Source organism: Geospiza fortis, unplaced genomic scaffold (genome assembly GCF_000277835.1).
Source record: "Geospiza fortis unplaced genomic scaffold, GeoFor_1.0 scaffold188, whole genome shotgun sequence".
Taxonomy (NCBI): Eukaryota; Metazoa; Chordata; class Aves; order Passeriformes; family Thraupidae; genus Geospiza; species Geospiza fortis.
This window is the reverse complement of record NW_005054337.1, coordinates 1398894-1414675: the sequence shown is the minus strand read 5'-3', so window position 1 is coordinate 1414675 and position 15782 is coordinate 1398894. Positions and strand designations below refer to the sequence as shown.

At 44.7% G+C, this 15782-nt stretch overlaps 1 protein-coding gene across 1 annotated transcript; it reads left to right on the top strand.

The window, feature by feature from the left end:
• The first annotated feature begins 451 nt into the window (after nt 1-451).
• On the top strand, nt 452-13331 carry PCMTD2 (protein-L-isoaspartate (D-aspartate) O-methyltransferase domain containing 2). Its single transcript, XM_005422162.3, has 6 exons — nt 452-591; nt 2928-3256; nt 4486-4588; nt 6334-6505; nt 7362-7485; nt 9005-13331. Exons 2-6 carry the CDS (start codon nt 2950-2952, stop codon nt 9388-9390), a joined length of 1092 nt encoding a protein of 363 aa, XP_005422219.1. The 5' UTR covers nt 452-591; nt 2928-2949; the 3' UTR covers nt 9391-13331.
• The last annotated feature ends 2451 nt before the right edge of the window (nt 13332-15782 follow it).

Sequence of the window (15782 nt, the reverse complement as noted above, 5' to 3'; positions counted from 1 at the left end):
GCGCCAGGCCTGGGACAGCTGGGACAACTGACCGGGTGTGGAGATGGAGCCTTGGCCATGAGCTGGAGGAGCAGGTGTGGAAATGGAGCTTTGGTGGTGAGGTGGAGGAGCAGGTGTGGAGATGGAGCCTCGTGCTGGGAACACAAACTCTGGGAAGGGCAGAGAGTCCGGGAATGGGGAAAGACGCCCAGGCTGTGATGGGGAGATGGGCCCAGGAGCTTTGTGATGGGAAAAGCGAGAATCACAGCCTGTGTCTGGTCTTGGTACGTTACACTGAGTGCGCATGGCAAGGTTTGGGTAGTGGGGTGGCTTTTGGTAGAAGCTGCTGGAAGTTTTCCCGGATCTGACGAAGCCAATTCCAGCCGGCTCCATGCGCGGGACTCCCGTCACGGAACCAGTCGTGGTACAGTCCTGCGCCCCCCCCCTGCGCCGGCTCTGCGTGGTACGGCCCAGACTGCGCCGAACGGAGCCGAGAGGAGCCGAACCGAACCGAGGCCAGCCGAACCGAACCGAACCGAACGCAGCCGAGGCGAACCGAAACGGGACGAACCGAACGCAGCCGAGCCGAACGGAGCCGAGCCATCCGTTGAGGTACCGCTTTTGTCTGAAATCCCGGAATAACCTCCCCTTTGCCACTCCCGGTGCCGTGCCGGGGCAGGGACTGCCCTGGAGACCTGCCGGGGGCGAGCGGCCGCGGTTCTGTGCCTCGGTCATTGTTCTGAGCCCTACCCGAGCGGTGCTGCTGTGCCGGGGCTGCAGCCGCAGATTGCCCGTTCGCCTTCGGGTTTGTTTTCCTGAGGGGAGGATGGCAACGAAGGGATGGTTCAACACGCAGAGCCGCCTTTGGTGTCTCTGCTTTGCCCCCTTTGGTGTCTCTGCTTTGCCCCCTTTGGTGTCTCTGTTTTGCCATCTTTGGTGTCTCTGTTTTGCCACCTTTGGTGTCTCTGTTTTGGGCAGCGGTTCGGGTTTCTGCCTGTGGACTTTGTCCCTGCTCAGATTTGGGGAAATCTCTGCTTTGCCCTAGAAGCGAGGAAAATGCACCCGGGGGTTGCTGCGGACGGAGAGCGGTTTGTTTTGAAAAGTTTAATAACAATAAGCCCTCCTGGGTTCCCGTTTCCCACCAAATTAAACAAAGGTGTGGAATCACATGAGGAGAGACGTTTGAATGTCAGAGTTTTAAAAAACACTCATTTTACTGGAAGTAGGTTAATGTGCTGGGAAAGTGATGATTTCAGAAGTGACTGACACCTGTCACAGGGCAGATATTCCCTGCTCCCATTATGAAAATATCTCAGCCAGCTGTGTTTGTTGTTGTTTTCCGTGGTGTAGAACATGGAAGAGCACTTGTTGTCCATGGAGCTGAGCTGAAACCAGGTCAGACCAGTTGTCCCAGTGGGGCTTGCGTACATCAGCAGGCACTGTTAAAGGCACAACTTCTTGCTTTAAATCTAAAAATGTAAATTTTCTGGGTTTTTTTTTAATAGCAAAAAGAGCAGAAGAATAAAGGAAGCTTAAGAACAAAAATATATAAAAGAAAGTCAAGGGAATCAAAATCCTTGGTGAAGAGAGTATTCTAATGTGGAAGGTTAAATTAAAGGTACAGGCAGCCCTGTGTTGCAAATGCAGTGAGGTTTTGTGTATGTAAGAGGAGGGGGAAAAAATAATTGGTACATTAACCCACCTAACCTTCAAACTGGTGTGTTCCTACTGTGAAGTAATAAAACAGAGTCATTTTTTGTAGAGAAAATGAAGGGGTAACTGTGGAAAGGAGAGGGGTGGTGTTTTATTTCAATGTTATTAATGGTCTTGAACTGGATTGATGTGTTTGAGACATGAATGGATTAAGAACTGGCTCGAGTTCCCTGCCTAAGTATATCCTGTTTTGTGTGCCTCTACAGGTAATCAGAATGGTGTGTTATTTGAACAACTGTGAAATCTCCTTGGAGTCCTGTAGCTTTGCTTTGTTTCCTTAGAAAATGAAAGTTTATAATTTGTTGTGGCTGAATATAACAAACAGACCCTAACAATATCGCTGTAGGCAGATCTTCTGATCCCAGGAATGAACTCCAAAGCTGCTGCTTCGTGGTTGTTACTGTGAGCAGGGAAAGGCATTGTAAACAAACACGGCTTAAAATCATGTTGCGCTTTCTGGAAAGGATTTTTTTCCCTTAATATATGAGAAGGGGAGAAGAAGCCAGGTTAATTTTGAGTGGTTTTGTTCCCCTGTACATTTTCCTTTAAAACGTGGAGGCTGCAGTGGGAATGGTCTCTGGAGCTGCTGTCTGTGTCATTAAGTGCTTTACTAATGGTGGTGGCTCAGGCTCTGGAGATGAGCTGTGTGAAAGTGCATTTGCTAAAGTGCATTTACCAAAGTAAGTGAGGTTGACAGGTCAGAGTTTTGTTGGGATTTTTGAACCTCTGTTCAGTCAGCATCTAATGCACGTTCAAAGGAAATGCAGTTTGAGATTTTTCTGGATTTTCTGCCTATTTCTTAGTCTTGTCAGGTGCTGTTAGAGGTGGAAAGTTTGTGTGTGACAGGAGCTCTGACAGACAGCCCAAACTTGCCCTGTTGTTTGGGCTTGCAGTGAAAAATGACCCCTAAGCACAGGAGCTGGAATAATCCTTCCTATAAAAGGGTTCAGTGGAAGAGCTGATGAGGTGGTAAAATGGTGGGAGGGTTTGAAGACAGGCCTTGCACATTGAAATTGCCTATTGTGATTTTTTCCCCCCACTGGTGTCAGGTACTGGATGCCAGATCTGCTGCATTTTGCTTTCCATTGTTGGTGTGGGGGGGCGCTGGGTGAGGTTTTCCTGGAGCTTGGAGTAGGTAAAGATCTCTCTCAAAGCACTCCATGTACAGCAGCATAATTTAGTGTTGGAGTGCATGTTCTGTACCTCACCTTGCTTTGTTGTTATTTCCCTTTCAGTGTTTATAGGAGGCTGCTGAAGATGGGAGGTGCAGTGAGTGCAGGAGAAGATAACGATGAATTAATTGATAACCTGAAGGAGGCCCAGTACATCAGGACAGAGCTGGTGGAACAGGCATTCCGAGCCATTGATAGGGCAGATTACTACCTGGAGGAGTTTAAAGACAATGCCTACAAGGATTTGGCATGGAAGCATGGAAATATTCATCTCTCAGCACCGTGCATTTACTCAGAGGTGATGGAAGCTTTGGACCTGCAACCAGGGCTGTCGTTTCTGAACCTTGGCAGTGGCACTGGTTATCTGAGTTCCATGGTTGGACTCATCCTGGGTAAATACCTCTTCAGTCACATTAACTGGTTATATTAGAGCTTTAAAAACAGGTTTTGAAATCGGGGATGAGGTGTTCCTCCACTAATGGAGCTAAAAAGGTAGCTGGGAAAGGAAAGAATGCATTAATCCAGCTCGGCAATTTATCAGGATTCTCACAGCCTTCTCTGGAACTGGATGGGATCCAGGCTTCTGTGGCAGATCAGAACAGGCATCAATGTAGTTCCAGAGGTGGCGGTAATGGATTCCTGCAGGTCTGGACACAAACCTGGGTTTGTTTCTCCTTAAGCAAGACCCCAGGTCAGGATCAGTAATACAGAGTTGAAACTGGGACTGAGCAAGTCCACAAAAAGCTGTGACTGCTCTGTGCCTGGTTTGTGTTCACAGCCCTGAGACAGGTTTGAGATCCACTTTTGACTCTTAACTCCCCAACACACAGATGGGAATATTCTCTGGAAAACACTTTAGTGCAGCAGAGCTGATTTTGTGACCACATCTACAGTGGCACAAAGCAAATTATCCAAGTGGAATTGGACAATTTAAATTCCCCCTGCAGTGTTTCAGTCAGAGTTGTGCTGCCAGGATAGATAGCAAGTGGCTATGGGGTAAAATCTGGGAGGGTGTCCAGAATTTTAACTGCTGGGATATTTATTCTCAGGGTAAAGTCTCATTTCCCATTTGTGATTTTCTCCTAGGTTTGTTGACATTACTTAGAATACGATTTGTAACTCCAGGGCTTTTATATTCTTTTTGCAGAAGTTATCCTGTCAGTTCTGAATAAAAAGCATGAGTGCTGAAAAACTTTTGTATTTTCCAGTTTGTTTTTGCTGTTAATTTAGGTACAGTGTGTGATGACTGTTCCTGATTAATTGCAGAGATCTTTAACATAAAAATAACATGGATGTGCTAAAACATGCAGGCCGTTAGGATTTTTTTCCAGGTGATCACTTTCACAGCAATGGCATCAGTGTTTCCCTCCTATGGAGAAGTTTCCTGCATAGTTAAGAGCAAATGATTCAGAGTCAGCTGTGCACAAGAGGCTCAATTGCTGCCAGAAATTGCAAGTATAGAGTTGCAAATCCCATTGTAGCAGTGAGAGAGCTGACCCCACACAAACACCGACTCTGACACTCATGGAACAATCTGCTGGAAGAAGGAACCCAAAGTGTGTTAATCCTGCTGGATTTGGTGTTGTTGTTGTTGCCATTCCCTGGTGTTCTGCACTTGCAGGTCCTTTTGGGGTTAACCACGGTGTGGAGCTTCACTCTGACGTGATCGAGTACGCCAAGCAGAAATTGGACTTTTTCATTAAAACAAGCGACAGCTTTGACAAGTAAGAATGCAAAATGCCTGTTGGGATTAATTTTGTGCTTTTGGCTTTACTCAGGGCAGTTCTTGCTCCCATGTGGCGCCTCTGGATTCAGGGTAATCTGAGGATTCAGGCTCCTTAGGCTTACTGAGCTGCACTGTGTGACCTTCGAAGCCTGTGTGTGTCATGAGGGAGTTTCAGAAATGTTTGCAGAGTTTTTAATAGCAGTGCTGATGTTGCAGGGCTTAGAGGGAGCTGAGGAAGTTTGTTTATTTTTAAATGCACTTGCAGTTACACCTTAAAACTTGCAAGTAGCAATACTTGGTTGTGCCTGTGATCTGAGAGCCTGCATAGTGATGAGATTATGAACTGGTTTTTGTAGTGGCTTAATATGTTTTATCTGAGAAGAAGGAAAAATGGCATTTTAAAATATGAAGGTAGTTTTATGATGATTAAGTTGGTACTAAAACTGGCTGGGATTTGATTTATGTTCTTCCTTAGACCCTCCATTCTGCTGCTGTCACAAGTAATAACTTCCCAGCTAGATAACCACTGCCAATAGTAACCTCAGCAATAAAAGTTGTGGCTGTCACATTTTTGGATCTGTTTCACAGTTTGTTCAAACAGGGAAGCAAACTGATACTCTTCTCTCCTGGGAGGAAGAAAATGAAAATCATGGCATGCAGGATTTTAGGCTACTCAGCCTTTGGCTGTTCCTGCTGCCCTGGGAAGCTGTTGAGGAGGGGCTTGTATTTTCTGCATCTTGGCAGAAGACTGAAAGTTTCTGGTGCTCAAAAGGGGTTTTTTTCAGTCATGTTGCTGTTGTTTGAGATGTTTTAAGACTTTCTTCTCTCTCCAGACAAATATAGCAATGGAGCAAAAGCAACCTGAATTCAGAAATTACCATGCCTGGAAAATTGGCTTTGCTGAGTGATGTCTGCTGGGTTGTGCTCCTGGAACAGCGTGTGTAGGAACTGTTCTCTGGCTGCTCTGAATGTCCAGCCCTCTTTGCAAACCCAGAAGGCTCCAGGAAGCATTAGGAATAAATAGGTGCTATGTTGAGCTGCCACTCAAGATACCAGTAAAAGAATGGATGTGTTGAGTAACTTCTACCAAAATCAGCCTTTAAACATAGGGCTTAAAACTTAGGGAGTTTTGGAGCTTGTAAGAAAACCAGAGGCATCAGGAATCACTCATTCTTCTTGTAAATCAAATCAGAAATACTGTAGGCAAAAAGTCTTTTTTATGAAGGGTGAAATCACAGTTCTTTTGAAGCTGATGGCAAAACTTCATTTGCTTCAGCAGAGCTTACTTCTGTATCATCAGGTGGTAATTCCCCACATCTGAAAACCAGTTAAAAGCTTTTGAAAATGCAAAAATAAACCCAGGTGCAGTCCTTAAAAGACTTTGACATTTGGGAGCGCAGGTCTAGTATTTGTATTTGCATTTTATTACTGAGTCAGCATCAGGTGACTAAAAATAGCTTGTTCTGAAGAGTTACCTGCAGCTCAAGTATGAAATTATGCATCCTTATCCTTTAGAGGTTTTAATGCATGAATTCTGACCTCATTTTTCTGTGGTTTTGAGACTTCTAGCTGTGGTCTGTTACAATAATGTCTGGAATAGATGGGCTTTGGAGGAGAAATCCTGTAGAACCGTGGGGTTTTTTTCACGTGTTTTCCATAGTTCAATCTTTCCAGAATTGTGAAAATAATTTATTTTGATAAGTTGTTGTAGTCTTGTCTAATACAAGTCTTTTTCACTTTCAGGTTTGAATTTTGTGAGCCATCCTTTGTCATTGGCAATTGTTTAGAGATTTCTCCAGACTGCACTCAGTATGACCGGGTTTACTGTGGTGCTGGAGTCCAGAAGGAGCATGAGGACTACATGAAGAACCTGTTGAAAGTTGGGGGAATTCTTGTCATGCCTCTAGAAGAGAAGGTTGAGTGCCTTTTTACTCATATTTCAGTTATTCTTAATTCTGATCATGGTTTGGTCAGTGGCTGTTCTTTTATCTTGCCCTTGTAGCAGGCTGAAGAAAGAATTACATGCACTGGTTTTCACAGTGACTGAAAACTGAACTCTGCACATTCCAAATATTTAAGAAATTTGTAGCTTTGCAGTCTTCCATATATTACAGTCTGTTGTTAATTGCAATTTTATTTCCACACTGCAGAAAATGAGAGCAAAGCTTTGTTTAATTATAGAATTCAAAGTTTTGTTTAATTATATAATTTAGTGTTGTGCTTAAAGGCAAAACACAACTTTTTGCTCCCTGACTGGCTCTTGAAAGAGCGTGCAAGATGTCTCTATCTACAGGTGTCAGTGGATTCTTTTAGTAAAAAGTGGGTCAAGTGCCTGACCTTTTACCACTGTCAGGGAATGTGACAGGGGCAGGGTGCAGGGTTTCTTCCCAGTCAGAGGCTGTGCAGTGGGTTGGGGTAGGAGATTTGATCTGTGACCTTTTCAGGAGCCAGTGCTCGTGGTGACTCAGGAGTTTTCCCAGAGGTCAGACACAGCTGCTCTGGTCCAGCCTGGAGGGAGATCTGGGCAAGCAGAGTGACCCAAATTACCAGTGCCCATGCTCTGTTGGAATAGATGAAGTTACTTGGGGCTAGTCCTGCAAGGAGTTCCCAATTTTTTTTCAAAAAACCAATGTTGTTTCTCATCATCTTTTACTGTTGCAGCTTCCAGTACTTCAACTTGTCCAGGCAGAAAAGTCATTTGTTCATTTTTTTTGTTCAAAAATCTCATTGTAGTTCCCACAATGGACAATAATCTCCTTGTTTTGCTTCAGTTGACTAAGATAACTCGGACTGGTCCTTCTGCCTGGGAGACCAAGAAGATTCTTGCTGTTTCCTTTGCTCCTTTGATTCAGCCAAACCACACAGATTCAGGAAAATCAAGGCTTGTTCACTTGCGTGAGTACAGACATTCCTGAGCTTGGGGGACTTCTGCTGCTGCTTGAGTGTGAGCTGTAACATCCTTGGGAATCCTTTCCAGGAAAATTACTCCAAGTCCTTCCTTTTTTTGAACAGCTATCTGTCTTGTGCAAGCATTGGAGTTGAATGAAATAGATTCTAAATCACAGACTCAAAGAGTGGCCTGGGTTGGAAGGGACCTTAAAGATCATCTAATTCCAGTATCCCTGCTGTGGGCAGGGACACCTTCCACTGGGCCATCATTCTAAACACAAATTATTTCTTGTGAAGTTGTACCTGAACTTTGCAGGGTGTTTTGTCCTTGTTTTTGCATATTTTGTTCCAGTCCTGAATGATTGAATCCTGTCATCGTTCTCAGGCACTGTGCCACAAGGAGAGGGAAATAAACAAGCACTACCTGTGAACAAATGTTTTATCTACTCAAAGATTCTCACCCTCAGCAATCCAGAATTATCCTGAACCTGGAATGCTTGAAGGATACAAGTTGTGCAGTTCTTGGTTAGCTGTTTGGAATGCAGGTCGTATCAGTGGCCCCAATCTTTAGATTAACACTTCAGTGTCAAGAGGCCTCTTAAGAACACATGAAGACAGAGGTACTTTCATAAAGAGATTAGTCGGGCTTTGGTCTTAACCTGGAAAGGTGTCTGCATGACAGGAGCTCAGGAAACAGTCTACAGCATGCTAGGAAGTCCCACAAGTGCCTGTTTCAGCATGTTCTCACTTTGTAGCAAGACCTACCCGTGAATTATATGTAGTTATTTTCTCCTTTTTTCATTCAGGTCCCAGGAAAGCTCACTTGTTGGCAGAGGAGAGGGACTTTTTGTGTCAGTTTTAATTCATTTTAGTTCATGGATCTATGCGCATCTATACATTTTTTGTTTGCTGCATTTCTAAGCTGGCAGCAAATAAGTGCAGAAGACAGAATAGTCTTCCAAGCCATTAATGTGGGAGGCATTTTAATACAGTCACTTACTGTGATGTTGCTATAATTACTTCTACAAAATGGTTTCCAACCTGTCTTCACTCACTAAGTCTGAAGCAGTTTTTGAAGAGCATAAATAGTACTTGTGTTTTATAAGTGCAGAACTTGGCAAAGCTGAAGGAGCTGTATGATAGAAAAATAATTTTATGGAAGAATTAAACAGACTTCAGGTTTAGTTATCTACCAGAGGAAAATACCTGATTCTAAGCCATGAAACAATCACAGCTCCCATCACTAAGTCTGCATTCAAACAGTCTTTAAGATGTGCATCTTAGAATAATTGAGAACTTGAAATCAAGGCAGGACATTTTTTAATGAGAGAAACACACAATTAAATTTCATTTGGAAAGTTGCAGCACAGTTTATCCGAGTTGACAGGAGCTGAATAGAGTTGTTTGTGTAATCCCAGCAGGGAATTCAAATGGCCTGATTTAATCTGAGCAAACAGAACTTTTCCTGGGAGTACCTCTGGGGGGAAGTTTCTCTGTCTGTGCTCACAGATTTCTTTGCTCACAGCGCCCGTGGCCGTCCGCAGCCTGCAGGACCTGGCTCGCATCGCCATCCGGGGCACCATCAAGAAGATCATCCACCAGGAGGCCCTGGGCAGGGCTGGGGACGGGCTCAAGAGCCCACCCAGGTTCAAGAGGAGGCGGCTGCGGCGCCGTCGCATGGAGACCATCGTGTTCCTGGACAAGGAGGTGTTCGCCAGCCGCATCTCCAGCCCCTCCGACGACAACAACAACTGCGAGGACATGGAGGAGGAGAGGCTGGAGGAGGAGGAGGAATCCAAACCCTCTGAACTAAAGCCAGACCCTCCCGTGAACTTCTTGAGAGAAAAGGTCTTGAGCCTGCCACTGCCTGATCCCTTGAAGTATTACTTGCTTTATTACAGGGAAAAGTAGTTTTCCTTCTTTTAGGAAGTGAGAATTAGGAAGAGAATAAAGTATCCCTTAGGGCTTGACAAACATGTCCCACTTGCTTGCCTGCCAATGTGACACCCGAGGCAGTAGGCTGGCTGGGGAATGTGGCTGCTGTAAACTTTGACATTATAGCTTTTTTGAGTTCTTTCTTTCTTCTCAGTTGTGTGCTACAGTTTTATTCTACAGCAGGGATTCCTTAGGAAGCAAGTTGGTGAAATGCTCAGCTGCTTATGGAAAGGAGGATTTAATTCCCTCAAAACTAACTGCAGGAGATATTGCTAAAAATCTCATGGCTGCTCTACCGAATATCAGTTGGGAAAAACTCCTGAGCAGTTCCCCAAAGACCTTTGCTGTCTGTGCTCTCTCCCAGTAAACCTGCCATGTATTTGCCATGGTGTGTGTTTCATGGAGGACAGAGATAATTAGTTAAAACCTGACCTGGCAAATCATGTTTCTTCCAGTAATCTGAAAAGCACAACCTTTACAAAAAGGAAAGAATTTTTGGCATGACCCTTGTGGCATCCAGGTTTTGAATGAGAAGGAAGGTATCAGCTCCCCTTTGGCTGGTCTGCTTTGCTTGTAAATTATATGTAATTTTTAGTAAAAAGTTTTACAAAATACTGTTTTTTTTTAATGGAAAACCCCTGTTCTAGAGAATGAGTTGTTAGGTTTCTGTGGTTCTTTCAAAGCTATGGAGGCAAGTTAGGAATTACAAAGCTGTTTAACTTCGACAGGATGCAAGGTAGTCAGAGTTGGGACTGCTGTCTCTGAAAATGTTTACAGAGTAATTCTGAGTGGGGAAAAGGGTAGAGAAGAGCTGCAGAGCAGTGAGTTTGTGCAACCTGGAAGCAGTATCCATGGGTTTTGCTGTCATGTGAGAGAACTCTCATCGTCTGGGCTGAGCAGAGTGAGGTGCAGAGCACCTGAGCATTAAATCAGCCAAACAGAGTTTTGTGGGGGATTTGCAAAACCTGAGAGCAGCCTAGGGAGCCAAACTGATGCAGTTCTCAGGTGTTCCTGTGCGTGTGCCCCTGCTGTGGCAAGGTGGCCAGAATACAACTTGTTCACAAGTGTTCCACAGCAGGGTGGAGCTGCTCAGCTGGGTAGGTGATTTTATTCCTGCAGCAATGAAGTAGAAATTTTAACAGGTTCATATGGAAAGACTTATCACTCTACAGTTCTGTGGATGTGAGCTGTAATTTTTATTCCCAAATCTCTCTGTCATGGTTATAGAAGGGGATGCCATGGAATCATAGGATTACAGAATGGTTTGGGTTGGAAGGGACCTTAAAGACCATCTTGTTCCAACCCCCTGCCATGTACAGGGGCACCTTCCACTAGGCCAGGTTGCTCCCAGCCCCATCCAGCCTGGCCTTGGGCAGTTCCCGGAATGGGGAGTCCACAATGTGGATGATAAAATGGATGATAAAATACTGTGTTTAGAAGACGTTTACTTGGTTCAGCCTGTTTGGGAAATGTACCTGAACTGGTAAAGGCTGGAAAGAAACCCTGGAGTTTATGTTGATGTGAAATAGTCCTAAAACTGGGGGGCATGAAAAGCGCTCTTTCAGCAGGTAATGAAACTGTGTTAAGGCATTGCCCCTTCAGAAGCACTTAAGTTGGTATCAGTTTGATATCTTTTGGTTTTTGATGTGTGCCGTCTCCTCATTTTCTGAGGAGGAATGAGTGAAGACTGTATTGCCAAATGATCCTGAGTTGCACAACTTGCTTAATGAAAAATAGTTTCAAAGTTCTGTGTGGCTTTGAAAATAAATGAATAACATATATGTCTAAGCCTGAAGTGGAGAATTTTCCTTGCTTAACAGGATTTTTGTGTCTCTCTGGGAATATTGTCTGATAATCCTGTATCATGTGGTTGATGGCATGTAACACAGTTGTAGGCTGGGTTTTGCCTCTGGTTTCCTGTCTCCACTTCTGGTCTCAATGGTACCCCAAGTTACCTTGCTCCCTTGGATTTTAATTTCTTTTTTTGCAGTGGGGCAGTTCTGTGGCCACTGAGCTGATGTTTCCTGTAAAGATGCACATGCCCGTCATTGGATTCTGGCAACTGCCATGAATTTCTTTCTACAAATGCAAGTCCTGAATGTGGTGGTAAACAGAGGGTTAATAGCATCTGTGTGTAATTATTCTCAGTGCTTCCCTACAGGCTGTGGCCTCTTATTTGTTGGAGAAGTCTGTTTAATGGGTGTCATGCCAGGTATGTGCCTTTCTGGATTGTGGCACAATTTCCACACCCCTCCATAGTCCAGGATGCCTCCTGCTTTTGGCTACCAGGTCATCCTTCAGTTTAATCACAACATTTTAAAGAAGTCCCTTTAAAAATGACGTTAAACTTCAGGTTCCTGTTAGTAAGCCTTGCAGAGATTCTGTTAAAGCTGACCAGTTGAGGGAGGATTATCTTTCATTTATCCCTTGTTTGGTTTTTATCCCCATCCCAGCCTGAGTTGTAAAAGGTATTTTATCAGATTTTTTCACCAGATTTGCCTTTTTTATTACATTTGCTAGATTTTTGTAGCTTTCTATAAGATGCATAAATACTGCTATTTTTCCTGTATAAGGTTGAATAAATAAATAAATAAATAAATATATATATATACACACAGGAAATTTATGTTCTAGGTTGTCAGATTGTCCTCTTGTCCAAAAAAAACCCCACAGATCTAAACAGATAGTAGAAATTCTATGTATAATATAACTGTGAAATAGTATTGCTTATAGCCTGTAAATAAAGGGGAATTGTAAATACATTTTCCCTGTGCACAAGCACTTGCACTGTAGTTTTGTAGGCATTTCTAGCAGAGGGATGGAGGCAGAGCTGGGTTTATATGGATCTGTGAGCTGTCCAGGAATTGTACCTGCTTTGTTTCTTTTTGTGTTCTCAGTAGCTGTGACTTTTTTTTTTTTTTTGTATGTGACTCCTTTTAGGTTTTGATCCTGCAGGAAATTTGCAAAGAGAACTGAACTTCAAACTGCTTTAGTCATGAGTGTACAAGCTGAAAAATCTCTGTATAGAAACTAGAGTTCAGTTGGCCTGAGGCATGCAGAAGTGTTATGCAATTTAAACTTTATTAATAAGTGTTTCTGTATCAATAAATCCAGTAAAAACTTTTTAGCCTTCTTAATATGGTTTTGCATTATGTTGTGATTAGAATACTTTGTAGGTGAGTGCTTATTTCCATAATTGGAGGTCAAGACACAAAATCAGCAGAACAAATGCTTAACAATATGGTGCAGGTGCATAGTTTTAGATGAACTGCTCAGAATGTGATGTCTCAAACCTGCCCAGATGATGAGTCCCAAACCCTGAAGTAAAGCAGCTGTGCAGGATGAATTTTAGGATCAGCACACACAGCACTGATGTAGATTTAATGTGTCAGAGTGGTTAAAGAGTGGACTTAGTTCCCTGGCTGTCTGACTTGTAAACAACAGATATCAAAAGGTGATTTCATCCATATCTGTACTTCAAGGAGTTGCCTAAGCCAAAGGTGTCAGGAGTTTATTCTGTGCATTCTGAACTGCAGCTCCCCTCTTGTGCCCTGGGCTCCATCTGAGTGTTTAATTAACGTGGATTTTTAAGAGTGGGTGTTCAAGGCTTTTATTTCTCCAGTATTGAGAACAATATTTTGGTTTCAGCTGTGCTAGGAATCTGATCATAATAGCAAATACAGCTGCTGCTAATTAAATGAATCTGTTAACCTTTATTCTGTAGGATAATTGTGTGTGTGTTTCTTCCTGTCATCTGTGTATATGATAAATGTCCTTTTCCCAGCTATAACAGGAGATTAGTTCAACGTTAATGTTTTCCTTCACGTGATGCGTGCTGAAAGAAAATCCTTTTCTGCTTTGCAAAGCCGTGGATGTGTCATACAAATGGTATTGAGGAAATTAAATTTGTCAGATGATGTTTATGTTCACTTCATTGTAAAACAGCATCACAGTCCCTCCTGACACCTTCACATCCCTGATCTTATTGGGGTCCCTGGGGGATCCCCACGTTGAGACATCCCCCACCTGGAACTCCCTTCTCAATACCCCTCCTGAGGGCCCCCACCATGGCACCCCACAAACTCCCCGAGCAACACATCCCAGGGTGGGGGTCCCCTTCCTGACTTCAGCACTTCTCGGATTATTGCACGTCCCCACCTGTAATCATTCCAGGACCCAGGAACTGGAGGGACATCACCCCCCAAGGGGACATCCCTAGAACTCACACTCTATTGGAGACCTCCCTCACTACTGCTGGACCCCAAAAAATGTCTCTGATCCTCAAATGCTGCTGCTGGTGTGAGGGAAACTGGGGGCAGGCGCCCATGAAGGAGGCTCTGGGTGCAGGGACTTAAGGGGGGGGTGGGAGTACCTCCACGAGGGCTGTGGGAATTGGGAGAGTGGATATCTGGGGAGGTGAGGAGGAGAATGAAGCTTAAAATGTCCCCTTTATAAGGTGGTGTTTGGAGGGGCAGGTCTTGAGGGGGCACTTTTATAGTGGTGGGGTCATTTTGGGGGGTTAGGGATTAGATTGCTTTATGGAGGAATCAATGCATCGGGAGGCGCTCTTTATGGGGCTGGGCTCAGGGTCCACTTTTGTGCTTATGCGGGGGGGGTTGTCTTGGTGGGGTGCTTGTGCACCACCTGCGAAGGGCAGGACTTAGGTGGTTGTAGAGTTCCCCAATAGAGGGGCTCTCCGGACTGCCCCCTGCAGGCCATGGCGGCTGCGGCGCTGCTGCTGTGCCTGCTGTCATAAAATCGGCTGTAAAGTGCAACACTGTCGTAAAAGGTGCCGTAAAGCGCGACTGTCGTAAAAGGTGTCGTAAAGCGCGACTGTCGTAAAAAGTGCTGTAAAGCGCGACTGTAGTAAAACCGGCCGTAAAGCGCGACTGTCGTAATACCAGCCGTCAAGTGAGACTGTCGTAAAAGGTGCTGTAAAGCACGACCGTCGCAAAAACGGCTGTAAAGCGCGACTGTCGTAAAAGGTGTCGTAAAGCAACACTGTTGTAAAAGGTGCCGTAAAGCGAGACCGTCGTAAAAGGTGTCGCAAAGCGCGAGTGTCGTAAAACCGGCCGTAAAGCAAAGCTGTCGTAACAATGCCATAAAGCGAGACTGTCGTAAAGGTGTCGTAAAGCACGACTGTCGTAAAAGGTGTCGTAAAGCAACACTGTTGTACAAGGTGCCGTAAAGCAGCACTGTCGTAAAGCTAGTCATAAAGCGCGACTGTCATAAAAGATGCTGTAAAGCAACACTTTGGTAAAACTGACTGTCGTAAAAGGTGTCGTAGAGCAACACTGTCGTAAAAGGCGTCGCAAAGCGCGACTGTCGTAAAGAGACTTTTCGGACCCAGTGGGAATTAAGCTCTTTAATAGTATGTCCCGCCGGCACATTGGTGTCGCGGAGCTGGTCTTAGTTTGCAGGGCACTGGTTGAGCTCTTTGCTTCCAGGGGCATGCCCGCAGCAGCCGCCCCGCCGAGCTCTGCTCCTGCCGCGAGTCCATAACAAGACACGACCCCCACCTCCCGCCCGCTGACGGGGCTCCCTATGCTGACCTAGCGACGCAACCACGCATGCACAGTTGCTGTACACGGCACCACAGCACGCGAATACTGCAGCGCCTCGCATGTGTCCTTCCGCGTCTCTGCCGGACCTTGAGGATCCGGGCACGGCCGCTGTGAAAAACGCCAATCGCTTGTTTTTAAAATTTTTAAAGTTTAATAGGAATAAAGTGGTTATAAAAATAGTAATACAATTAGAGTAATAATAATTCGGACAATTTGAATTAGGACAATATGCGGCTTGACTGATGGAGAGCTGACGCTGAGGGGTACAAAGGACACAGGGTACCAGGTAGGGTTAGGGTACAGGTGCAGCAGCCCTCAACCCAACCCCAAGGCCACCCTAAACAGCACCCCAAGGACCGCAGTGTTCCCCAACAGCAGCACAAGGCAGTAACCCCAAAACCGGGACAGCCCCAGAACTCTCCCAGCAGCTGCAGGCAGCAACCCCAATAAAAAGGTAGCAATGATGTTTGTGGTATAGAGAGTGACAGGTAGGAGTTGGGGGCTGAGCAGTTTTTTAGGGTTTTTTTTTAGGGTTTTTCTCATGGCATTAAAAGGATATTTTAGGGCTTTTTTGGAGGAGTTTTTCAGGAATTTTCTGGGAACGTTTATGATACTTTCAGGGCTTTTTCAGGGCTTTTAAAGGATTTCGTTAGGGCATTTTAAGGGCTTTCTTAGTACTTTTAAGAATTGTTTGGGGGGGGTTGGGTGTTCTTGGGGTATTTTAGGACTATTGAGGGTATGTGGACGACTCTTTACGGCTAGGGGATTTTTTTGGGTTTTTAGGGGATTTTTTTGGTTTTTTTT

What these genes read in the sequence shown, in the direction of transcription:
- PCMTD2 (XM_005422162.3), top strand. Translation starts at nt 2,950, where the DNA reads ATGGGAGGTGCAGTGAGTGCAGGAGAAGATAACGATGAATTAATTGAT. An exon ending in CATGGTTGGACTCATCCTGG is followed by an intron (nt 3,257 to 4,485) that starts GTAAATACCTCT and finishes CTGCACTTGCAG; the next exon opens with GTCCTTTTGGGGTTAACCAC. An exon ending in ATCAAGGCTTGTTCACTTGC is followed by an intron (nt 7,486 to 9,004) that starts GTGAGTACAGAC and finishes CTTTGCTCACAG; the next exon opens with CGCCCGTGGCCGTCCGCAGC.